The 27459-nt window shown below is 37.3% G+C and overlaps 1 protein-coding gene across 2 annotated transcripts in view; it reads left to right on the forward strand.

Annotated features, from left to right (window-relative positions):
* LOC129903621 (uncharacterized) overlaps positions 1–27459 on the forward strand; it is a 35408-nt gene that overhangs the window by 5443 nt on the left and 2506 nt on the right. For both annotated transcript variants that reach the window (XM_055979174.1, XM_055979178.1), the window contains exons 4-11: positions 153–261; positions 10125–10192; positions 11170–11247; positions 18687–18751; positions 24167–24233; positions 24366–24548; positions 26456–26512; positions 26971–27066. In XM_055979174.1, the coding sequence (XP_055835149.1) occupies positions 153–261; positions 10125–10192; positions 11170–11247; positions 18687–18751; positions 24167–24233; positions 24366–24548; positions 26456–26512; positions 26971–27066 (723 nt within the window). The remainder of the gene's footprint in view (positions 1–152; positions 262–10124; positions 10193–11169; positions 11248–18686; positions 18752–24166; positions 24234–24365; positions 24549–26455; positions 26513–26970; positions 27067–27459) is intronic.

The following is a 27459-nucleotide window of genomic DNA, read 5'->3' on the forward strand; positions in this document are numbered from 1 at the left end:
CATTACTAACAAAAAATGAGTTTTATGTTTCTGTTTCTTTTTCTTTTCTTGCTATCAAATTTTAGGATGTTTCTTATATCAAGCTATATGGAGGTTCCCTTCTATTCCAAATGTTTTGTAACTTCACTCTTTTGGTTATATTCATGTGTTAGGAAGCCTCTGAAACCAAACGGAAGACTGTAAAACGTACCTATAAGTCTGAAAAAGAGTTTCTGGAATTCACTTTGAAGTATCAGCAGGTTCTTGCAGAAAGAGATGCAGGTGTCCTGTTATATTCCTAATTGTGCTATTTTTTCAGTTTCAGGCTTTGTTCTTTTCATAATTTGTTTTCCCTACTTCCTCTGGATATGGATAATTTATATATTTTTTTCACAAGCAATGATAATTTGTCGGGTTAGATGTCACATGCTGAGGTCAAATGCACTCACAAGTAAACGTGGTCGACAATGATAAATTATCGTCCCACAAAGACTTGTGAACAACTATTGTCTAAATTAAACTAATGCTAATTATTATTTCAAGCGACTTCCTGAAATTGATGTTGATTAACTGAAAAGACTAGAAAACTAGAAGGGAAAAGGGTCAAATATGCCCATGTACTATTAGAAATAGTTTCAATATACCCATCATTATACTTTCGGGCCAAATGTACCCCTCCCGTTATAACTTTAGGTCCAAATATACCCTCAAATTATACTTTTATACTGATTTACCCTTATTTAGTTATTTTTAACAGAGACACATGTCGAGTTTAGAAACAAATGACCCATCCCCAATTTTAAATACCCAATTCACTTTACAAACCCACCTTTTAACTCATCCCCGACTCATTCAGTTTACAAAGAAATTTGATAGTAACAAAGGTATGAACGAAAGTATATATGTGAATTTAATTAAGCACATCACTAGGAGTAGTTATTAAGGTTGCAGCACACTTTTAATAAGAAGCAGCATTGCAATATATCAAAGCATAAAAAAAGCTCCCAGGCACATCCCCCGAGACATTTCTCTCTCCTACTTCCTAGGAGGGAGGAATCATCCTTCTCCAGTGAACTTTGCCGGAGACTGTACCCATCTTTCTTTTTCTTCACCTAGCTGTCACCTTCTGTTACAGCCACCTTTCCTATTCTTAACCAGTTTTTGTGAAGTACCATCTCAGACCAAGAATGGAGGAGAATATAATATATTTCAGTGCTGGCTTTAAGTCATTCGATATCACTAGATGGGCATCTTGGAATTCTGGGTGGTATGAATGGGTAGAAAGAATCATAGGATGATGAGAAGATCGACTATGCCCAAAAAGGTGATGGAATGGATCTGCTTTACAATGAAAGAAGCTTGGAAAGATCTGAAAAAAGGTGATAAGGAGGTAGAAGTTAGCTGATGGGAAGGATGTACACTTCAGTACCAGAAAGCATAATGAATATGGGAGGTATTTAAGGCTCATTTGTTTTCGTTAAGATTCAGACGTTTGAATCTGAATGCACATCTGAATGATTAAGATGTTGGGGAAAATTTGAACTAGGTATGTGAAGGACATGTGAGCCAGTTAAATGAATTCCCTTTTCTGGGCTTCCTACACAAGCCCAATACCAATAAACCTCATAAAAAAGAAACTTGGGCCAGGTATGGCCAATCTAGTCATCTTTAATGACTTACAAGGCCATTCTTTTCAGAATTCTGACAAATACGATCATCTCTATGAGACCATGGAGTCTCAAAAATACCATGGCGATGGCGCATGCAATTGCTCAGGTCAAAGAAGTAACATCTCTAATAGTATGGAAGGGGAGGTTGATGGAGGCGAGAAGATTGGGGAACTGCTGATAGCAATTGAAGTAGCAGTTTTACAGGGCAATAATGAGGAAATCAATAGAAAATCTTTTGAAGCAAGAATTGATCCTACCAATTCAATAGTTAATAGGGAAATTGATGAAGCAAAACCTCTTCTTTCTCAATCACAGTTAATGATACAAGATAAAGAAAAGGAAACTTCAGAGTGGGTACCACACAATATGGTGAAGCTAGGGTTATTGGGGGTTGACTTCTATGGGGATGAAGAGGAAGCATTGTAATTGTTGCTGCAAGTAGATAGCAGCAGACTAGCTAGAAAGATGGAGTCCAACTCTGTTAGTAGGAAGACAAGATTCTAAGGGGCACAAGAACTCAGAAGTCTGGTGGCCTTTGATGTTAAATTTAAAAGTGGTGGACACAGAGGTCAGGGGAGATACAACCGGTCTAGATCCAAATGAAGTTCAAATTGGTATCATGAAATGTGAGGGGATTGAATAACAGGGTAAAAAGAAGATCGGTGAAGAGTATGGTAGTGGATTGGAATGCAGACATTTACTGCTTCCAAGAAACTAAATTGGAGGGGAATATGACAACGATTATGAACAATTTTTTTTTTGGTGTGTGTATGTTGTGGGGTGGGGTGGGGTGGGGGGGAATGGGTCAGAACTTCAAGTTTGAAAATTGGTGTCTGGGCTCTGAGGGTTTCCTGAACAGAGTGAGGGAATGATGGAACAGAACTTCTTGGGAAAACCTGGCCTATAAATTAAAAGCCTTGAAATGCAAACTCAAGGAATGGAGCAAAGAGGTCCAGGGAAACTTAGGTTCTTAGAGGAAGCTCTTACTTGAAAATCTAGTTGGAACAGATGCAGTAATAGAAGTAAGAACTCTAAGTGAAGAATGAGAGAAAATAAGCACTACTCCTTGAACATGAAGAATTGCTTAAAATAGAAGAAATTGCCTGGAGGCAAAGATCTAGAACCTTATGGTTGAAGGAGGGGGTAGGAATACAAAGTTCTTCCACAAAATGGCCAATGCTCACTGGAGATATAACAACATTTATCAACTCTGCATCAAAGTTCATCTGCTTGACTGTGTATTCCCAAACTGTTCAATGCTGACAAAAGATGAAAGAGACAACATGCAAAGGAATTTTGAGGAAGAAATGTTGAGGTGTTTGAAGTCATGTGCAACTGACAAAGCCCTTGGTCAGGATGGTTTTACCATGGGTTTCTTCATCAAGTGCTGGGAGGCATTGAGACATGGCATTATGAATGCTTTTCAATCTATGAACAAGAGATGTTTGAGAAGAGCTTTAATGCTACTTCCATTGCCCTTATCCCAAAGAAAAAAGGTGCTAATCAACTTAGGTATTTCAGGTCTATCAGTCTAATAGGCAACATTTACAAGATCTTTTCCAAAGTTCTTACAAAGAGGCTTAAAGGGGTTATGACTAAGTTGGTGGATTCACAACAAATCACTTTTATTCAGAGCAGGTAGATCATGTATGAGTGTCAATAGCCAATGAAGTTGTGGGTTCTAGACAGAATCAGTGGAAGCCAGGAATACTATGCAAGTTAGACATTGAGAAGGCATATGATAATGTCAACTGGGTTTACATGATGAATACACTACAAAGGATGGGTTTTGGGTAGATATGGATCTGATGGGTCAAGCATTGCATTTTCACAGTTAGTTTCTCGGTCTTAATCAATGGGACACGAACAGGTTTCCTCAAAGCCCAAAAGGGTCTCAGGCAAGGGGCCTTTTTGTCTCCTTTCCTGTTTTTACTAGCTATGAAGGGTGTCAACAATGTGGTGAAAACAACCAACATAAATGGTTGGCTCTGAGAGTTTGATGTGGCTAGAGAAGGTTAGGAAAGCTTGGATGTGACTCATCTGCAATATGCAGATGGTACACTCATTTTTTGTGATGAGAGGAAGAGGAACTCAGATATTTGAGGATCATCCTAGTCCTCTTTGAAGGAATATCAGGGCTACACATCAATTGGAGGAAAAGCTTCTAATACCCCATTAATGAGGTCCCGAACTTGGAGGTTCTGAATGCAATCCTAGAAGGTGAGTTTGGCTCTTCACTAACTACTTATCTAGGTATGCCTTTGGGAGCTAAATCCAAGTCCTCAAAGATCTGGTACCCAATGGTTGAAAAATGTGAGGAAACTAAAATGTGAGGAAACTAGCTAGATGGAAGATTCAGTATCTGTCCCTGGGGTTGCCTCACTCTTATCAGTTTAGTCCTTGATGCAATGCCCACTTAAATGATGTTACTTTTCTCAATTCCAAAAGGAGTAACTAAAAGATTGAGTAGTCCTGTGGCAGGGAAATAAAGAAGGAAAGGGCTTCCATGTAGTTAAGTGTTAAGTGGAAGGACCTGTTTGTGGACAAGAAGTATGGGGAACTTGCAATTACGAACCTAAACAATCACAGTAAGGCTTGAGGATGAAGTGGCTGTGGACATATGCTATTCATAAACAGTCTCTATGGGGGAGAGTAATTGAAGCCAAATATGAAGAGGAAGACAAATGGATGACCAAGGAAGTCATCAGTCCTTATTAGGTCAATCTATGGAGATCTATCAGAGCTTTGTGGAGTGAGTTTAAGGAAAACACCAAGGTGATAGTGGAAAATGGGAACAAGACAACCTTCTGGTATGATGACTGGCATGTGGCGGGCAAGTTGGCAACAATTTTCCCAGATATTTACAATCTGGTGTTGCAGCAACGGAAAAACATAGCAGAACTGTGGACTGATGAGGGATGGAGCTTTACCTTCAGAAGACATCCCAATGACTGGGAAATCCAAAGAGTGGCAGAATTTCTGCGAACAATTGAGCACTTCAGTGGACTTCAAGAGGCTGAAAATGAGCTCAGGTGGTAGGGTAATGACATAGGCAGGTGTATAGTGGGCAAAGCTAAAAGGAAGCTTAACCTTCCTACTCAAAAACAACACAATTGACCATGGAAGAACATTTGGAAGACCAAAATTCCCCACAAAGTTGCTTGCTTTGTTTGGTTGCTAGCCAAAGGGGCAGTGCTCACACAAGACAATTTGATGAAGAGAGGGATAACTTTATGCTCTAGGGTGCTTCTTCTTTGGTGGGAAAGCACAAATAAAGAATCATCTGTTCCTTCACTGCAGATTCGCAGGGCATTTATGGATATTATTCCTAAACCTTGAAAGGCACCTCATGGTCTATGCCAGGGAGGGTGCACTGCAAAGCTGGGAAGAAGTAGCGGTGTTGGCAAAAAATAGAAGCAGATGGAGAATCATACCTGCTTGTATATGGTGGACTAACTGGAAAGAAAGGAACTCTAGGTGTTTTGAGAACATAGAGAACAGTATACAACAAAATCAAGTTGAATTGTATCTTGATTCTGTGTTTTTGGTGTAATCAGTTTTATTCTTATGATCCCGTTTCTATTATTGTTGTATTAGACTCATTATAGACATAGGATTATATAGTTTGGAATTCCTGTTGTAATATGATTTCAGTACCCCCTTAGTACTGATCTTCTCCTGGAAATATATACTAAAGTTACCAGTTTTAAAAAGAAACACTTTAATAAGACAAGGTAAGTATGTGACACTAGAATACATTCTTATAACTAGCAAATAGTAGGAATTAATAAGAGCTTCAAAGCATCGAACTATAGACAGATGAAATCTTAAACGTCCAGTACTTGAAGTTTCCATTATCATCCATTCTTACAAAACATATGGCTTATTTTCTGGGATTTAAGTTAGATATGCATCACTAGGTTCAAAAAAAATATAGGACTCAATTTCGTCTCTCATTGGAGGAAATATTGAACCCAAAGATGCAACTCAAGAGAGAAGACAAAGACTCTTAGTTTTAGCCTCTACATACGATATGAAGAATGACTTGTATCTTTCTATTCATCAAGACAAGATATTTATACAAATACGTATGTTTCTATGAAAGGAAACTAATCAAACTAAATCAAGGAAATCAACTAAGAATCTGCTCCTATAATCAAGTTACCTATATATGGAAGATATAATATTTACAACTATCTAGTATATTCTGTAACACTCCCCCTCAAGCTAGAGCATAGATGTTGATCATGCCCAGCTTGTTACAAAGGTAATTAACCCGAGCTCCATTTAACGCCTTTGTGAACAAATCCGCTAGTTGCTCACCTGCCTTTACATAACCAGTGGAAATCAAGTTATCTTGGATCTTCTCACGAATAAAGTGACAGTCTACCTCGATATGTTTTTTTCTTTCATGATACACGGGATTTGAGGCAATATAAAGGGCAGCTTGATTATCACACCAGAGTTTTGCTGGTGTAGATTGTCTCAATCCAATTTTTGTCAATATGTGAAGTATCCACATGATCTCACATGTGGACCGTGCCATAGCTCTATATTCGGATTCTGTACTGGATCGGGATACAACACCTTGTTTCTTACTTCTCCATGACACCAAATTACCACCAACAAAAACACAATAACCGGTAGTAGATAGTCTATTGGTTTTACATCCAGCCCAATCAGCATTAGCAAAGCACTGAATGTGAGTATGTCCGTGGTTACCATATAAAATGCCAAGTCCAGGGGCTCTTTTCAAGTAACATAAGATCTGTTCCAAGGCTTCCCAATGTTTGACTATAGGTGCAGACATGAATTGGCTCACAACACACTGCAAAAGCAATATCTGGATGAATTACAGTGAGATAGTTTAATTTCCATACTAACCTCCTATATCTCTCTGGATCATCAAAGGGGCTGCCATCATCTCTAGTCAGATGCACATTAGGGACCATTGGAGTACTACAAGGTTTGGCTGCTGACTTTTCAGTTTCCGTGAGTAGGTCAAGGACATACTTTCTCTGAGATAAAAAGATTCCCTTCTTGCTTCTAGTTACTTCTACTCTCAAGAAATATTTTAGATGTCCCAAGTCTTTTGTGTGGAATTTAGTATGCAAGAATGACTTGAGTGGAGATATGCTCGTATAATCACTTCTTGTAATAACAATGTCATCAACATATACTACAAGAAGAATAATGCCAATAGCTAGTTGTCTATAAAAGGCTGAGTGGTCACACATGCTCTTTTTCAGCCCAAATTCCTGAACTACTTCACTAAATTTTCCAAACCAAGCATGAGGGCTTTGTTTCAAACCATACAAGGATTTCTTCAGGTAACAAACTTTCCCATACTCCCCCGAGCAACAAATCTAGGTGGTTGCTCCATATACACTTCTTCTTAAAGATCACCATGAAGAAATGCATTCTTGATATCTAGCTGGTGCAACGACCAATTCTTAGACACAACTAAGGAAATAAATAAGCAAATAGAAATGAGTTTAGCCACCGAAGAAAATGTGTCTGAATAATCCACTCCATAAGTTTGAGCATATCCTTTAGCCACTAGCTACAGATCCATCTAGATTATCTTTGACCGCAAAGACCCATTTGCATCCCATTGCCTTTTTTCCTTTTGGTAAATCGACCAAGTCCCAAGTGTGATTCTCATCTAGTGCATGTATCTCCTCAAGCATTACATTATACCATCCAGTGTGACTCAAGGCTTCCTTAACTATCTTAGGAACGACAAGTCTAGAGAAACAATCAAAGATCTGGACTAGAGGATAAATGACCGTAGGAAACAAAATTAGTAATGGAATATGTGGATTTGCACCTATGTGTACCTTTGCGAACAACAATAGGGAGGTCAAGATCTTCTGGAGGATCAGACGGATGTGGATCTGATGACAAAGGGACTGGTGTAGGACATGTATCATTGGCTTCTCGCCTCTTCGAATAAACTTGTACAACTGGTGGTCTTGCTACTGTAGATGGGGCAAGAGCTGACGGTACAATAATCGATTGGTCCTCAATAGAAGAACTGAGAGATGGTGGGACAATATTTGATTCTTCTGTCAAAACACGGGTGACCTCATAGGCTAACCACTCATTCCCCCCCTCCCCCCCGACTTGTAGAAATGGGTGGTGCATAAAAGAATGGTATAGTCTCTGAAAATACCACATCATTTGATACCAAATATTTGCCAAGTTCAGCAGAATAACATTGATACCCTTTCTGAAGATGAAAATATCATAGAAAAATGCACTTCAATGCCTTTGGATCCAACTTGGTAACAGATGGTCGAACATCTCAAACATAACATGTGCTTCCAATCACCTTAGGTTCCATCAGAAATAGCGACTTGTTTGGAAAAAGAACACTGTAAGGCACATTACCAGCAAGAAAAGTAAATGGCATACGATTAATCAGAAAACAAGCCGTAGAGACCGCATTCACCCAAAATTGTTTAGGAACCTTCATTTGGAACAAAAGTGCTCGAGTTGTCTCAAGCATATGTCTATTCTTCCTCTTAGCAACTCTATTTTGAGGTGTACAAACACATGAAGATTGGTGGAGAATACCGTGTTGTCTCATATATGATTGAAATGATTTTGACATATACTCTTTAGCATTGTCACTCCTTAGAATACGTACCGAAGAATTGAATTGTGTTTTCACTTCAGCATAGAAGGCACAAAAGTGAGTAAACACTTCTGAGCGACTCTTCATAAAATAACAAAATACTTATGCCCGATTTTGGAAACGACAGGACACGGTCTCCAAACATCAGAATGAACCAACTCAAAGGCCGACTCAGCCCGCTTATTAACCCTTGGACTTAATGAGGTGCGATGATGTTTTGTAAATCGACATGACTCACATTCTAATGAAGAAATATTTTGGAATTGAGGATAGAGCTTCTTTAACAGTGGTTGGGAAGGATGTCCCAATCGACAATATGCTTCAAATGGAGACACAACACTAGAGCAAGCAACAAATCGAGGCTCCCATTCATCAAGGTGTAGAGATCATCAGATACATGTCCTTTACCAATAACTTGATTCGTCTTAAGATCACGAAACAAACAATGATTGGAAAAGAACGAAATATAACAATTAAGGTCTCTGGTAACTTTGTTAACAGAAATCAAATTAAAGGCCAACTTAGGTAGACTTAATACAGATGACAAGGTAATAGTGGAGGTTGGTTTAACAGTCCCATATCCAACACTGTTACAAGTTGATCCATCAGCTACAGAAACCGGAGATGGTGCTTTGTGTGACTGAAGGCTAGTAAAAATGTTAGGATTACCTGTCATGTAATTTGAGGCATCTGAATTAATCACCCATTTATTTGAAGAGGTGATAAGACATGTTTTAGTTGATTCAGTAAAGGCATTAACTAAAGTGGATTCCTTCAACAATTTCTGATATAGAGAGAATTCAGCAAACTCCTTCGCGAAAATCAAAACATTTTGTCAGACCTTTGAGTTCCTTTATTACAGTCAGTCTATTCCCAACAAAAAACTCACGGTACCAAAATGAATTGATGGGAGAAACCAACAAGTCCCAAACAGACTATATCTCCCAAAAAGAAAAAATCAGACATTACAATCACCAAAATAAGATGACTAACCAGATCTGATCGAGAGTCTCCAAGGTCACTATGGCCGGAAAATCAAAAAACGAAGAGGATGTTGACTGGAAAAGACAAAGCAATGTCAGAGAAACCAATAGTTTTTCTGGAAAGCAACCCAAAAATTGAAGGATGGACAGGTCCTCTTCTTTGATACTCTGTTTGAAAGTTCCGAGTTCCGACAAAGTAGCCTTATCGAAACAGCTTCAGAATGACTCAAACTTCAAATTTAAGTTCACAATCAGATGACCAACAAAAATCTTAGCACCCTTTCAAATTTCCAGAATTTTGGAGCACCAGCTTCACTCGAGAATGGCAGACAATCAAGCTTCAGATTTCAGAATTTCAATCCGGATCAAGTGCAACGAAATGGATTCAACTCACTTAGACAATCAATTTCTCAATCACAGAATTATTGTCTAGATTCAAAGTTGAGGCAGAAAGATAGAACTCTCAACTACTTCCCCCTGAAGCCACAGTAACTTCCGGCGAAGTCACAGTGACTTCCGGCAAAGCCACAATCCCGGCTTAGACGTTTGCTCTGATACCATGTAATTCATACGATATGGAGAATGAATGGTATCTTTCTATTCATCAAGACAAGATATTTATACAAATACATATGTTTCATAGCTATGAAAGGAAACTAATCAAACTAAATCTAGGAAATCAACTAAGAATCGGCTCCTATAGTTAAGTTAGCTATATATGGAAGGTATAATATCTACAACTATCTATTATATTCTGTAACAGATTCAAACAAAGAAGACAAGACACTTTTATAGGCGCCTGCTTATGAACTGACATAAGAATTACTCACTTCTTTTTTTCGTTTAATTCAGCTATTGCTGTTCGGGATAAACTGGAGTCATTGTGCCGTGAGTTGCAGCGTCAAAACAAAGTATTAATGGTAAGATCTATTGCAAATTTAATAAAGGTTCTGTATATGCTTAGGTGAGAAATTGCTGCACCAAAACCTCACTTCCAGCCTTAGTAACAGTTGAATCTCTTCTTAGGTGTCTATAAACCATTTGATAGGTGGATCTTAGTTCTGGTAGTTTAGTAATTGCCTAGAGTATCAATGACTTGCTCTTTTACATAGCATATACAATTCCTTTGGCACATACTATGACATTAATCCGTCTTTTTAAAGTCTGTTACTTTTTTCTCCTTAACCACTAGCTATCTGGAAGCCCAAGTCGAAAGAGATTTTCTGAGTTGTTATTGTAACAGTGAATACTAGTAACTATAAAGCCCAACGTCAGACTGCTTTCCTGAATTAGGTTGAGATGATAAATATAGTTCAACAGGGTTATTGTCATTAATTGGTCGTCTCTCTTCTTGTCATAGTTAGTGTCCCCAATTTTCGCTAAACAGTAAGTGCTCTAATCGACAGTTATCTAGATTATTATCTCTTAATTTGATGACATTAGAGATGACCATAGTCCTTTTTTTCATATTTTTTTCCCATAGTTAGTAACTCGTTTGATTTCCAGCTCCCAAGGTTGTTATCATTTACATTTTGAAATTCTTAATTGCTCATTATAACTTCCTTTTTCCATAAGAATGGCCTTTTTCTCAATTTTCATATTTTGATGGATAAAATCTGTGTCAAGTGGAGTGGCAGTTGTATTATTGTGCCATTTATTATGGGATAAAGTCATGGCTTTTCATGAGGCTTGCTTATTGGTTGTTTATATGTTTCATTGCGATGCCTCCTACTTTACCTAGCAAGCTGTTGCTAGATTGTCGCTTTACACTTTTTAGCTTCGATATAGGTGATCAAGTAATAATATTTTGTTACTCTCCAGTTTATGTTGTTTTTGTGTTTGGCCCTTGATTATAAGTTTCTATGACTTGAAGTTGTCTGTTTTCTGTAATTTGCAGGAAGAATGCAAATGGGTATCATCCGAAGGTCAAAATCTGAGGCTAGATTTATCAAACAAGTTTCAAGATGCAATTAAGGTCTGAAATTTATTCTGTTCTAAGAAGATCTATATTCTGAAGGGTTGGCATGTATTTGTAGATGTGTCCTTCACTTTCAAGTTGCCAGTGCTCATTTGCTCTAAGCCTTATCCTATGCATCATATTATTTTGTGTAATTTGTGGACACCAATGAAGAAAATCTGAGTAAATTTTGTATGTTTTAAGGACTTCCCTAGAAAAACACACAGTAAAAGGTTGAAAAGACCTTGTCTTTTATCGATCATCATCAGGCAATTCCCTCTAACTTTCTGTTCTTGGCTTGTTAAGATATGTTAGGTCTCTCTTACAGAGTCTTCCTGTATTGTTTGATGAAGGTTCTAGCATTCTGCTTGTCACATAGTTTCTCTTCTAATGTGCTTCATCTGCCTCCAGCTGGCTTAACTACTAGGTATCATCATAGCTTTTCTTACATGTGAAGAAGATAATTATGATAGGATAAGCTGAAAATGCGACTAGATCTTTGACATAAAGTCAAATATTCATGCAGAATTTTGCATTTAACATCTCGTAGTGTATCTCTAAGTTGAATAGATGCAGATACAGATACAGGAGTTGTGTTAGACACGTATATGGGAACACATATATTAATCTTTCAAGGTTAGGTTGACATTACGAATGGGACACAATTGTAAAAGATAACTTTAATCCAAAAACACACATTCCACAAACCATAAGTACTAATAAAACATCCAAGATACTGTCAGATATCAAATGTCAACATAACACCACCTAAGCCAATATAATTTCAAACACCAAAATTTCTGCAAATCGTAACTAATTACATATTTTTTTGATAACGTAAATAATTTTATTAATGAAGGGGAAACCCCGCATACAAGCTGTATGCCAAAAAGTGGAGAACCTACACCAAAATATGGTTCTCCAACAAGGAAACCCAATCTTCTACATATGAATGGGGACCTCATGGGTACACCAAAAGGCAACTAAAAACGAGAGGCTACTTTGCCAAATTACAAAATCCTAGACTCCTCGTTCAAATGCTCCCCCATTTCTTTCTTTCCATCTCACTCACATGATAACTAATGAAGCAACGCCCCATTCCCTTCTGACTTTACTTCCCTCTCCTTAAGTTCCAACTATGGCCTCCTTCACTGTCGACTTCAAACAAATTAAAGACCACCGACCACAATCGTGTAGCCACTTGACAATGTAGTAGGATCCACATCTTCTCCCAAACATACATGAAGCACCGAGTAGCATAGGTGATCCTCCTCCTCAAATTCTCTGCTGTTAATACTACTCCCCTAGCTGCCAATCATGCAAATGAACACACCTTCTTGGGCTCTCTAGGAACCCAAATAGAGCAATGTGGAAATATAAGTTCTTCTCTCCCTAACAAACTCTGGTTATAAGATTTGACTGTTACCATCCCTATTCTCTCACCATTTCCATATGTCAGAATTCGGATATAGTTAGCCTTTAAAAACAGTTAAATGTTTCAACTGGAAAAATGTTTTAAGTTAATGTTTACGTCTGAACTTTCCCCCCTTCAGATAAGGCACAATGTACTTTATGTTGGATCTGGCACAAAACTGTCCCTTTGTTATCTGAAAATGGGGCACCTGTATCCAAAAATTAAAAAACGTATCAGACGTGTGTTAGGTTACACAGAGGCCAGACTCCAATTGAGTACTTAGGATTTGGTGTGTGCTGTGCTTCCTAGCATGTATTGGACATGTTTCCATGTCCTCATACTGGACACACTAGTTTTATGAGTGTCCATGCCCCCAGAATTTCCAACTCCATTACAGTAATGTAGCAGATGCTCTCTCTTAATGCTGATATTCTCCATGTGGAGTTGGGTTTTCTGCCTGACTTCAGGTGCATCAAGGAAACCATTGTCCAAGTATTTAAGGCTGTTAAAAGGTTTCATTTAGCATAAGGTCATCATTCTGAATAGTTTACTGACCTTGCCTAGCAAATAGTTTGAGGCTGATGCTTGACTTTCACTTTCGCCAGATCCATCTTATTCAGAGTTTAGAATGGTGACATGCCCAGTCCAATAGATTGCCTTGATTAAGTTGTGCATGTGTTTATTGACATCCTATGCTTGATCTGATTGAACAACTTTTTGGGATCATGTGGGATAAAAGGTGTGTTGATGTAGCTTGCATACCTCCCTGGGAAAGTGATAAGCAGATTCTACCTTCTTGCACCTGGATTTTGGCTATTGACATGTGTTGACTAGCAAATAGTGATGAACTATCATTATTAAGAAGGTTAAACTTTTTATCTTTTGAAAAAATGTAATGAAGGGTTACAACTTCTTAGATAGTAGCATCACTAACCTAGTTATGAATTCCTGCTGAGTTTTCTGTAAGAGTATGAATCTAATTTTTTTTTTTGATGACCGAAGAGTGCTAATCTAATTGTAGAACTGTGTTCTTTAAAGCCTTAAAGGCGTTTTGTGGCTCACTTAAGCAGCAAAGTTAAGTGCAGCATAGGTTGGTAGCCTTACTTTGCTTACTCAGCATTTAAGTGCACGCACAAGAAGCTAATGCATGCACCTAACTACTGTTTAAAAGAACATTGATTAAATTATGAAGCCAGCACTCTATCTGAATTTGGTGGCATCATATATGAAATATAGTTGGGAAACACTACATTAATCGTTAAAAAGATGTCATGGATGAATCTGTTAGTGTAGGAATTGATTAGATGGTATATGAAAGCTAGTCACTAAATCTGAAATGAAATATGAAATTATGTTTTTGTTTATGAATCAGAAATCTTTAATGTTTGTTTTAACTTGATCAACATGGTTTTTACTTTATAAATTAAATTAGTTGTTCTGGCAGTTTAAAGTGTTTTCTCCTTGATGACACTGTTTAGAATGGCTTGGGTGTCATCTTCTTTTCTACTAAGTCTTGCTGAACAGTTTGAGGTCACAAGCCCTCCACTTTGGTGTTCTATTTCATTGTTTTTTTGGGGGGTTGGGGGAGACGGGGAGCGGTGAGCAGTGGTTGTATATATAAAATCTGATAGACAAAAGTAGTCGAAAGATGATTTTATTCATTCAGTAGCCAAACTTTAAGTACAACAGATAATAACAACCTACAGCTAAACTTAAGGAAACTAACTGCTACCTATACTCCTAAACAATATGAGGAGTCTTCTACATATACTCTAAAACAGCAACTAATGCTTAATACACCTTCTCAAGTTAGGTGTGGTGCAACAATGCCTAGCTTGGAACGACACCTTGCAAAGGCTGGTTTTGGCAAGGGCTTGGTAACTGTATTAGCAAGTTGATCACAAGCATGAGTGTGTCTGACAAGAACCTGATGCGCTTGAACTTGGTTCCTAATATAACAGAAGTCTACAACAATATTTTTCATATGACTATTAAACACTGATTATGATAGGGATAAGTGACGCCAATATTGTCATAAAAGATTGTGGGTGTATTTGGAATGGTGATACGCAATTCATTGAGCAAGTTGTGCACCAATATGAGTTCTGCAAGCGCATTTGCAACTGATTTGTGCTCTGCTTCAGTGGATGAGCGAGCTACAACTTATTGCTTTTTTGACGACCAACTCATTGGATTGGACCCAAAGAAAAGAACATAACCTGATGTGGAGTTTTTGAGTGGTAACAGACGTTGGAGTTTCCTCCTTGGAGTCAACTTCTTTCCAGATCAGTTGAGAAAATCTTTTCCTTACATCTAGAAAAATCGTTTTAAAAGGAAAAATATTTTCAATAAAAAGAACATCACGACTTGAATATTTTGGACTTGACTGGGTCAAAGTAGAGGTGTGCATGATGGCTCTGAGAAACATCTAAATACACACACGAGGTGGACTTAGGCTCCAACTTATTTTTGGTATAGGGGTTAAATCACGGATAACAGAGACAACCAAAAATTTTAAGATTGGCATAGTTGGGTGGTTTACCAAATAATTTTTGGTATGGTGACTCATTATTTAAGATGGGTGTGGGTAGCCGATCAATGAGATAAGCAGCATGGTGGCAAGCAAAAGACCATAGTTCTGGTGGTAGGTGCTTAATGGAGAAGGGTTTTGGCTATTTCAACAATATGACGATGATGACGTTCAGCTATGGCTACACGTTGTGGTGTGTAGGGAGGTGAAACTAAATGTTGAATGCCGTTCTGTTGAAGATAGGACTGAAGCCTTTTGTGTATTCACTCCCTCCATCCGTATAAAGAGATTTAACTTTTGTTTTGAAAATTTTTTCTAGTAGAGGATGAAATTTTTGGAATAAAGATGCGACCTCACTTTTATTTTTGATTATATACAACCAAGTATATTTGGTTTATTGGTCAACAAAAATACATTAATATAACTTTTTGTCTAGTGATAAAACATGTGATGATCCCCATAAATCGCTAAACATAATCTGAAGAGGCATATTACTGGATAAAGTGTGTCGTTGGAATGGCAAAAAATGTGCTTTATTAGAAGAACAAGCATTACAAAATTCAAATTTGTCCTTAGTAGCAACAAATAAGGAAAACCTCAAAACAAGTTTAAAGTCGTCGAATGTGGATGACCCAAGCGACAATGCCATAGCTAAAAGGGAACTTTTGTGGAAGCAAGATTGATAAATGGTGGTTTGGGTGCTAGATGCGGCCACTCATAGAGTCAATTCTTATTCCGGTCTTGTACCATCGGCTTCTGGGTATGCAGGTCCTTCACAAGAAAAGTAAAAGTAAAAAATTCAACAAATGTTGGATTGTCTTGACAAAACTTGGCTACAGAAATTAAGTTCTTTTTAATTAATGGTGCACATAGTGATACAAAGCCTGAAAGCAGAATTAGATGCTTGTATAAGAGTTGAACCAGTATGAGTAATGGGAATGGTTTTACCGTCACCCATGGATATTCCCTCATTGCCTGTAGACTCCTCAAGATTGTGAGGTTCAGTGGTGAGATGATGAGTAGCTCCAGAATCCAGAATCCAAGAACTAGAGGCAAAGTTGGCCTTAGCTTCAAAATGGTTGTGCGATTTGGAACGACATACATCTGCAGTGTGACCAAATTTTTGGCACAGTTGGCATTGAACATATTGTCTCGAATTTGATCTGTAGTTTTGTTCACTGGTGGAGCTAGACTGTTGAGTCACAGGTTGTTCCATTGTTGATTGTTGAAGCGACAATTGTTCCCGTTTGACTGAGATGGCATGTTTGTCTTCTGTGCTACAACAACCGTGATAATCGAAGATGACTTCTTAAGATCGTGGTGCTTGAGAAAAAGCTCATGATCTGTGAGCTTGTGAAACAACTATTCAAAACTCAAGGAAGAATCTCTTGCTCTTATCGCAGTAGAGATTTCACGGTACTCGGGGTCCTGTCTGCTTAAAATCTTAACAATAAGTTCATCATCTGTTACTTCTAATCCAACAACTTTGAGGGCATCAGAGAGAGAGAGAGAGAGAGAGAGAGAGAGAGAGAGAGAGAGAGAGATCCTCTTGTAAGTATTCCGTAACGGATTTAGAGGCTTTCTTAATATTTTCCGTTTGGTGTTGCAAGCTAAAAATGCGAGTCTGGCTCTTATTTGCGTAAGCCGTGTGAAGAAGTTCCAGGCTTTTTGAGCAGATGGAGCTGTGGCGACAGTTAGCGCAATGGTAGGATCAACAGATGTTGTCATGGCTTGTTGGATCAGTTCGTCTTGAGAGCACCAGACTTGATATCTGGGATTTGGCATCATAAGGTTATCTTGGGTAACATTCACTGGTGGTGCTGGTTTTGATCCGTCAATATGTCCCATGAGTTGATGGCCATTGAGTAGCATCACAAGTTGTGCTTTCCAAGTTGAGAAGTTGAGGTTAGCTTGCAGTTTGATAGGTAACTGAGATGCAGGATTGAATTGTACCACATGAATGATAGGTGAAGCAACAGAAGCTCTGCTGTTGGTAGCAGTAACATCACCAGAAATAACAACTGAACGGATTGTTTCTCCAGATGCAGCCATAGATGGGAAAATAAAAAAAGATCCGACTTGTGAGAGGTTATGATGGCTCTGATACCATATAAAATCAAATAGACAAAATTTGTCGAAAGATGATTTTATACATTCAGTAGCCAAGCTTTAAATACAACAGATAATAACAACCTACAACTAAACTTAAGGAAACTAACTGCTACCTATACTCCTAAACAATAGGAATTGTCTTCTACAGATTCTCTAAAACAGTAACTATTAAAGTAACTAACTATTACAGTAACTAATGCTTAATAGTATAGGCTAGGTTTCTGTTTTTGATTGATGTGATACCTAGACTACTAATAAGCTCAGCTCCTTTAACTAACTACCTTGGCCTCTCTTAAATGCTTTTCCCCAAATTGCCTTCATGATCCCACTATTTTTTCAAGAATAAGGTTGTATTGGTCTTTTTCCTGACTGTATTCTTGACTTCTTACCCATTATCTCACTTATTATAAATTTAGTCAAAAGTATTCTTTGGACTTCTCCCTCCGTTTCAATTTGTTTGTCTTACTTACTTTGTAGTCATTTATAAGGAATGTCTCTTTTTTGACAACTCTTTAATTCTAACTTTTCATGTGGCATGTTTAAGACCTCAAGATTAGAGGGCATTTTAGTGCATTCTACATATCTTTAGCTTAAGACCACAAGATGCAAAAGTCTTCTTTAATTTTTTAAACTCTAAGGCTGAGCCAAGTCAAAACCAAACAAACAAATCAAAGGGAGTACTAGTTTGCCAATATCTTAGTAATTATATTTTAAAATAATAATCATCTTCAAAAGAATATGCAAACGTGCCACCACTGCTTGTCTGAAGGAAATTATTGCTTAGATTTGTGGAAACACTTTGTTTTTCTTTTAGATGTTTATGTCAATTTAAGTTCGATGTTTGTCATAGTATTTCTCTCTTCATTGTTGTTATGCTGGCTAATTAAGAAGTGACATCATGAATCCTTTTTGCTAAGCAACTACTTTTGTAACTATTATGCATCTCCTTGATGCTAGCAATGAACCAATTACTTCATAAAAAAAGAAAAAGGTGACATCATGAGCATTGTGCAATCATCTGAATTTTTGTTATCTTTGTGCAGAGAGCGTCACTATCTTCGTTACTTTATTCTTATCTTCCTTGGAGTTAGGTTGTGCTGCATATGTCTTGTATTGTTTATCCCTCCATGAATAAAAAAACATTTTTTTCTTTACCAACGCCATGCTTCCTACCCATACATTGAATCCTAAAACAAGGAAGAAAAAGAAAATAGGGAACACAAAGATAAAGGCTGTTAGCTCATCTCATTAACAAGGATTGTCCTTTGTGGGCTTAGCATGTCTTTGGAAAAATACACTTCTTGAAACTGAAATTCGTAATTATGTTTGTTCGCCTCTTAAGGGTTGGTCAGCTTGAATTGTAGCATAACAATTTCTTCCCTCATTTTTCTCCCTACTTAGGACGTAAGCAACAAGCTGGAAGAGCAAAAAGATGAATGTCTATTGCAATTGAAGGAGAATGAGATGTAAGATTTCAGTATTTATTTATCATATTGTAGTAACCCTTTAATGGCATGTTTTTGGTATATCCTGCAACAAGGTTTTGTTCCGCCATGAATTTATTAGGAAATTCGAAGAGGAACATATTACCATATAGTTCATAGACATCGACTCCAAATGTCTTCTTCCATTCAGAGGATGACCATCTTCTAATCTTGGATAAGGAAGATGATTCTTTGCTAGCCTTTTCCAAATTCCTACGAGGCACCTGCTCAATAGCACATCCTCTTGCTTGTCTGAGTTGCTTGCCATCTCTGTTTCTCTATGACTTTTAGTAAGCCATTTGCTGTCTCTCACAGCCTTTGCGTAAGGATATTTGAAATCTTTAGCTCTTGATAGGATTGTTGGTACCTGTCCTTTATGGCATTTAATGAAGTTTTCGATCTTAAATGCTAAACCGTACCCTCCAGGATTTAAGACTGGTTCTGGAATGATGATTACAGATCTTCCCCCAGCATGCAAAGCAATAATGCTCATATATTTCCCGTATTCATTATGTTTTCTAGTACACAAAAAAATCCTCTTTTCTGTCAGTAAACCTCATATCTCCTTGTATTCTTCTTATTATCAATCAATGGGTGCTTCTGTAAGCAGTGAGCAAATCCAGTCCATTGCCTTGCTGCTTATAGTTGTTCTCCTCATCATTCTTTGACTTCTCTCCACCCACTTGTACCAAACAGAACCCTCAGCATTCCATTTGGTTATGTCGAAGGATTTGAAACCAGCATTAAATATATCCTATTTTCCCCCATAGCTGCAGAAAAAGAGTGGAGAGTACAAGAAAGAAAAAGGTAGCTTTAGGAAGAAAATTGTACAGAAAGAGGATTCTCTCTCTCCTAGAAAGTAGGAGAGAGTTTTTGGGGAATGTGCCTGAGAGCATTCTTTCCTGTGGAGAAAAAAGTAGAGACAATCAGCCATCTATTCCTGCATTGCAAGTTAACTAATTAGCTCTGGAGAATATTCATAAATCTTGGAAGCATATAGCTCCAGAGAATCTTCATAAATTTTGGAGGCATATCCTGGTATAATGGCCGGAAAGGAAAAATCACAGAAGTTATAATAAGCTGTGAGGAAGCAGGAGTTCAGGCAAAGGACAGAGGTTGATGGAGAACTGTCCCAATATACATTTATTGGACAATCTGGAAAGAGAAATTCCAGATGTTTTGAGGATATAGGCAACTCAATGCAAAAGATTAAGTTGAACCGTCTTTTGAATCTTTGTTTTTTGGGTACACAGACTTACTCAAAAGATACTGTTTCTATTGTTGATGTTTTAGATTCTATCTAGGATTTCGGAACAATTTATTTTCTTAGAAGCGTACTTGTAAATTTGATTTCAGTACAACCTATGTACTGTTTTGTCTATTTATATATACATACATGATACCAATTCAATAAAAATAACCTAAAAACCGGACCGGACCTGACCGAACCGAATTAATTCGGTTCTATGGTCGGTTTTGATTTTTAAAAAGTTCAGTTTTGGGTTTTTAAGAAATCGTGTTTTTTTTGAGAAGGTAATAATTTGTATTATAAACCAGTACTTAGGTAGTACTGAAAACCCCTTTACAAAAAAGTACGAAAATGTAAGAACAAAAACAGCAAACCTAGCATGATTCTAATACTTCTAGGATTGCTTCTCCATCTATAGGGGAACTCTTTGTACACCAAAAACATAATAACAGAATACAATCTGTTTTGATCATTTGTAGGGATCTACTTCTATCCTCAAAGCTTCTAGCATTCCTTTTTCTCCAAATGGTCCACCAGATGCATACTGGAATGGTCCTCCAATAACTTCTGTTCTTTGCCCCAATTCCTACTTCCTCCCAACTTGAGAGAGTGTCAACAATCTTGCTAGGCATTGTCTATTGAATGCCTCTGAGATTGATGAAAATCTTCCACAGTTGATCAGTGATTTTGCAATGTAAGAACAAATGTCTAACTGTCTCAGCTGCTTCCCCACAAACAACAGTGTGTCACCAGAATGTTGTCTCTTTTCCTTAGATTCTCATGTGTTAGTACTGCCTCCTTTGCTAGCAGCCAAGTGAAACGTGCCACCTTGAGTGGAACTTTGGCTTTCCAGATTTGTCTTCAAGGTCAATTGAGGGTTAGTGGAGCCCTGTTTATGACCTTGTAACCGGAGATCACTTTGTATCTTCCTTTGTTGTGCTCTGTCCACCATAGGCAATCCTCCCCTTCCTTGAAACCTTGAACTGATTCCAACCTTTTAAAGAACTCAACTAATCTATAGACTTCCCAGTCATTTAAATTCCTTCTGAGAGATAGATCCCATCCTTGGGTCGACCACATTTCAGTCACTGTTCTGTCTTTATGTAGTGCTAAGTCAAAGATGTCTGGGAAGATCTCTGACAAACTACTATTACCAAGCCATCTATTTTTCCAGAATCCTTTCCTGATACCATTGTGTACTGTTATCGTCGTATGATTCCTTAGGAAAGGCCACCAGTTCCTAATTGATCTCCAAACAGTAACACCATAGGGGTTGGTTGCTTCCTTGGTGACCCATGAACCTATCTCTCCATACTTCAGTTTAATCACCCTGCTCCTCCACACTGAGTGCGGTTCATGAGCATATCCCACAACCATTTCAGCTTTATAGCCTTGCTTCGGTTCTTCAAGTTTTGAATGCCTAAAATCGATGTTTTGGTTTACCGAAATACTGAACTTTTTAAATATATATTTAGCTGCTGTTTTGGTTTACTTTCATGTGAAAAAAATGTTCGATCTTTGTATTTGATGCACTACCGACTCAAAGACATCAAAAAATCACTAATCATTCAATTTTATTAAAATGGCTTACATATATTTTTCTTGGTTATTTATTTATTATTTATATTTTGTATTTTTAAAATTATGTGTGCTTTATTGGGAGAAATAAAGAAGAATACAAGAGGAAAAATATGTGAAAGCAATGACGTATGTTCAGGTCCAATGTGAGTGAAGACGCTTCTGCTAACTTATTTTGTCTTTTCTTATTTCTTTGGGGAGGTGAGCTTCTACGGAACTTTCAAAATATATTCTTGTTACTAGCTTTCCTGGAAAAAAAAAAGGAAAAAAACTAACCTCACGAAGAAGTTGCGAGCTTTATGCCATAACTTCTGAAATAAGAAATTCTTTACCATGAAGTTTTCTTTTCTTTTGAGCAATTGGTCCATGGCAGAAACAGTATGCTAGAGATAAACCTTCCTCATCAGATATGAAGTAGAACCAGTATATCACATACATACTGAAGAACTGAACCGAACAAGAAAAATTGAAACCGAACCAAACTAATTTCTGTCTGGTATCTGGATATACAAGTGAAAAACCAAAATACTGAATGCCCTCCGCTAGTTCCATCAAGTGAACTCGAAGATGGTTGCATCCCGAATGAAGTATGAAAAGAGTGAAAGGTTTGAGGGTATTCAATCAAGCACTCTTAGGAAAGTGGCTCTGGAAGTTCAGCAACGAGGTACAAGCTTTGTGGAGGACATTTATCACAGCCAAGTACAGTTCACAAAAAGGGATAGCGAATTAAGAATATCACACCATAATGTGAAGCTGGACTGTAAAGATATAGCATATAAAGTGATACAAAGAGTTAGCAGTGAGATGACTTTAAAATTGGAAGCAGAAATAGAGTTAGTATTCAAAAGCACATGTGGTGTGGTGATGATATCTTCAGAGTTTCTTTTCCAACTATCTGCAACATGTTTAAGAACAATATGACGATATTTCATGTCTATAGAACACGATATCACTGCTTATTTGAATTAAGGCTCAAGAAGAAATCTACAAGTTGTATAGATGCAGTCCAAAATTTATTGAAATTTTAGTTGGACTTCGAGAGTGACATGGGTCTGTTTGTTCCCATGGTTGACAATAAGGGGACTGATTCTAACAGCTGAGTTTTTATTCTTTTTTGAAAGGAAGGCAACATATGTCAATTGGTGTTTCATGCGAAATGGTTGGATAAGAATGTCGATTACTTACTAGTGAATTGCTAGGTTGCAAGCCAGTTCTGCTCAACGATATTGAATTTGTTTGGAGTTTAGTGGTCGATGTTGGCTATAGTTAAAGATGTGATGCAGGTGGGTAGATGTAAAGCATGGGATGTAGCCCCTTTGGCACCTATGTGAGAATTTTTGAGGGGAAGTTATGGAAGAGCATTTGAAGGGATGAAAAATGATTTTACTTTCTTGAGAGCTTTTATTAGGTAAATTATTGGTGCTCAAGAGTCTCAATTAGTGCATTCGATTGGGTGTTATTTGTAGTAAATCACATCTTGTTATAAGTTTTCTTCTCTTTTGTATACCACTTGTATACTGGGTATTCTGACAACATCAACAATATTATTACTTTATAACAAAAGGACTGGGTTTGTCAATGTTCACAGCAAGATTTCTTTTTTCTTAAAAGAATGGAAGCTCTGTCATGAGTTGGCTTCTCAAGTCTAATGAGCAGTGTTTTGGACGGTGAAAGGCGACCAAAGGCGACAAGGGTCTGCCTTGCCACAAGGTGAGCCGCTCGCCTTTTTGAAGTGCGGCACTATTAATACCAAAAAATTAAAATATTTAATTGCATGTATAAATAATCAAAATCTCAATATCAATAGCATATTAGCAAATATTTCAATTCAAAAATTGAAAATAAATAGTAGATACTAAAAGTTTAGAACTTGAATGAGAAAAAAACTGAACAAAAGTCAAAACAATGAGAAAAAAAAACATAGGTAGAAGTAACTCTGAGGTCTGAAAAAGAAGAAGGAAAAAGAAACACAGGAAGAAGAAATCTGAAGAGGAAAAGAAGAAATACGTATTGGTTGGACTTTGGAGTCGCCGGAAAAGTCGAGTCGAGTCTACTGGTTGGAGTTGCAGTCTAAGTCTAAGAGTGCGACTGTGCAAATTTGGAAAGAAAACCCTAAAATTATCTTTTAACTTTTTAAAACCCTATATTGGTCGCCTTTTTTTAAGAAAATACAAAAGACGACGCTTGTCTCGCTTCTTGCCTTTTTCACCATTTTCGCCATGGCGTCGCCTTTTGAAGATCGCCTCGCCACAAAGTTAAAAGGCGATGAAGGGTCGCTTCGCCTCGCCTCTCGCCATTGGCGACAAGGCGATCGCCTTTCACAACACTGATGAGATTTCCCTGTCAAAGCAAGGTGCTTTTATCATGCTTTATTCCTATATCTTCCATTGCCACCCTCCTTTTGCACTGGCATGTGATATTTTCTGGCAAGAATTTTGCTATTAATTAGGGTTAGTTGTGGAAATTAACCAATTTTATGAATTGCTTGAACTTAAAATGGGGTTCATTTTAGTGTAAGTTCATTTTAAGATTAGCTTTTGAATACTTCTGTTTTCCTTTGATAACTGCAGGTTAAAGAGTAAGTTGAAGCAACTTGCAGATCAGTATACTCTCTCTGAACAGCAATTTGCAAACAAGGTGATTCACATTTGCTCTTATTGAATTTCCTAGTATTATTGAGATTATAAAACATCTTTGCGGATTTTAATATTTTTCTCCACGTCTTTTCATTTTTGATCTAGGGTCTGATGAATATCTTTCTCTTTGCAGTTAAAGCAAAAGAGTCTTGAACTTCAGCTCGCTGATTTGAAAACTAAGCAACACGAGGAGAAATTACAGCAGGAACAGTCCCAAATGAAAATTTATGCTGACCAAGTGTCACAATTACTGGCAACGGAGAAGAACTTGCGGTTACAATTGACAGCCGATGGAGAAAAGTTCCAGCAATTCCAGGTTAGCCTGTTAGTCTTACAATAATATGATGTGTCAAACTGAAAGTCACTACACCAAACATACTTGGTAAAGATGTCTAACAGTTGTGAGATCACTTTCAGGAAGTTTGTGCTTGTGGTACTGGTTTACAGTTTCTATTGGTATAGGCATTCTTCAGGATGATTTGTACTGCCTCAAATTGTTTTCCTATAAAGAAGTTTTTGATAAGGCGAATGACCACATATCTCTGATTAAATTGCTTAGATCATTAGCTTTAGATATTGATCTTGGTGAATTGTATAGGTGACAAAATTTAAAGAAGTTCAAGTTTTCATTCCCAGTTATATTACCTCTAAAGTCGATTTTCACAACCTTTTAGTAAAAGAGTAGATATGATACTAGAGAACTTCACACGTTAGTGAATAATACTTCTGATATTTGGATCAAAGAAGTGTTCCTTTATTTTGTCTAATGTGATTGGATGGTATGTCAGGAATATTGCTTCCTTTGTTTTGGTGGAGTCGAAAGTTAAGGATTTTAGGGTAGCTCTCACTTCGGGACTTTTTCCTTTCTGTTTTGTTTAGTACTCTCTCTGTCCTATTTGTTGGAGACTCTTCCTCTTTTAAATGTTGGAGAAAGATCTGTACCTTTCTCTACCTTGAGACTAGATAATTTTTACATTCCCATTGCCATTGATATGGCTTCTTGTTGGTCCCACAGGATACAAAACAAATTGTTCAGTATAATGCTTGGTAGTTCTGGCATTTAATAAATATGTAGCTTATGTGTTTGAAGTCTTCCTTCTTCTTAAGACATTGTTTCCATCAAACTATGCCAAATAAATTGGGACAGAGGGAGCAGCTTATTGGGAAATGGTTTTGTTATTTTCTATCAAGCTTTTTAGAATCTTGTTTAGAAGAGTTGAAATGCATGAAAAAACTAACCCGCTTTGGTAATATTATTATAGACAAAAAAATAATAGAAAATTTTGAATGAAATGCTTTTTTGACTTCTGATAGCCAATTGATCATCGGTGTGATAAACCTGAAGAATAAACGAGGTTACCGTCTCGACATTCATCTTGAAGCCGCTTAAACGAGGTTAGGTGGTGGCACAATAGGCTGTTCCTTTGCCACAAATCTCAAGGATCTCCATGCTGTCCCTTTCCCATCCTTATGCCTTCCTCTCTGCTAAATTCTTTTTTTCTGTTGGATTTGCTCATGGATTTTTACTCTTCCCTCATAAAACTGTGCATCTACTGAATGGATGTTGGCGGTTTACTATGGCTTAGCATGGACTGAAAGTAGTGGTATGGTTCCTGTCTGTCACAGTGTATGACTGTAGAATTCTGCTGTCTGTCCTTTGAACTGATGACGTGTCAAAGCAAAAGCAAGTAGAATCTAGGAATGACATCCAACTTTGGGAATTAAAGCCATTTGCTCTTTGTTTATTTTAGGAGAAAACTTGTGTGAGGATTGCATTTTAAATTTTTTCCCTGTACTCTTCCTTTTTAATCCTGAATCCTGTTGTGTGCATTCGTCGAGTCTTCCATTCACAAGATATCCAAAAAAAAGGAGAGAGCAGGGATGTGAAGAGAAGTCTTGGTGCACAGTAAAACATAGCCCCACCAGTTTCATTGACCTGCCATTTTACTTATCAACCAAATTATGGTGGAACACCATCATCACCCCCCCGCCGCTACCCACCCAAAGGAAAAAACACTTGTTTAGTTCCAGTCCTTTTAGACTTTCTCTTTTCACCATTTCAAACACTATGTCAGAGCAAGATAATATGCACTGCAATAAGGATGGGAAGGATCTTTTCTTCTATCTCAAGTTATATTTCTAAACTAGCTGCTTGTGGTGTTTGTGTCATGAAAAGTTGGAACATAAAACTTAAAAAACAATTCTTCTGTGCTATTCTTGCAGGAAGCTTTGCTGAAGAGCAATGAGGTTTTTGAAACATTTAAGCAAGATATTGAGAAGGTTTGCTTCCATTTATCTGTTAAACTTCTTTTCTCAATTTCCCAGAGTATTACACTCTGTCCTGGTAAACTAGATCTAGTTTAGCATGCACAATTAGAATACTGTTTGAATAGATAAGTAGTGTTCAAGTTCCGTAGTGAAGTGATCAAAATATTGGTTAAAAATGAAAAAGTGGAATCATCAGGTATGATGTTAAATCAAAGTTGAGTTTATATGAAGTAGTATTAGTTTGTATTAGTTTATATTAGTCTGAATTGTTAAAGGGAGAGAAGTTTTCCATTTTAGAAAAGAGATCAAAGATTTTGAGATGGACCAAAGGGGAAAGGGAGTTAGGTTTATTGGGGCAGAAGGAATAGTTTGCCTTCATGTTGTGGTTATTCTAACAAGTCAGCTACTATTTCTTTTAGAACTGCACTCACAATGTTGTCCTTTTTGATGTTACATGGTTCTGATTTTAGATGGCAAAATCAATAAAAGAACTCAAGAAGGAGAATGCTTTCTTGAAGGGAAAATGTGACAAGTCAGATGTTACTCTTATAGAACTCGCTGAGGAGGTAATCCTGTCTCTAATCAATTTAACTCTCTTTGATGGAAGGAAATTATTCAATTTCTCTGTTGTTGCATATTCTCTTCTTAATTGTTTGCTAGTATGCCGCAAATTGCAAAGAGCATAAGACACGCAGGATAGACTAGATTTCCCATGAATATTAAGTTTTATACCAACTTAAGAAAATAAACTGTTTTTCTCTTTCTTTGTCACAATTCCGGTTACGAAACTCAATATTCCTTAACTTTAATGCTCCAAGTAAAGCAATCTATGATAAGTTTTCTAAAATGCTTTAAGAACCCTGAAAGTAACATTCTGAAACATGGGTAAGTTTTATAGGAAAATCATGATCAGGAAAGCGAACCAAAAGTAAAGACGACAGGGAGTCATTAAGGTCTGA

This window comes from Solanum dulcamara, chromosome 1, assembly GCF_947179165.1.
Source record: "Solanum dulcamara chromosome 1, daSolDulc1.2, whole genome shotgun sequence".
Lineage (NCBI taxonomy): Eukaryota > Viridiplantae > Streptophyta > Magnoliopsida > Solanales > Solanaceae > Solanum > Solanum dulcamara.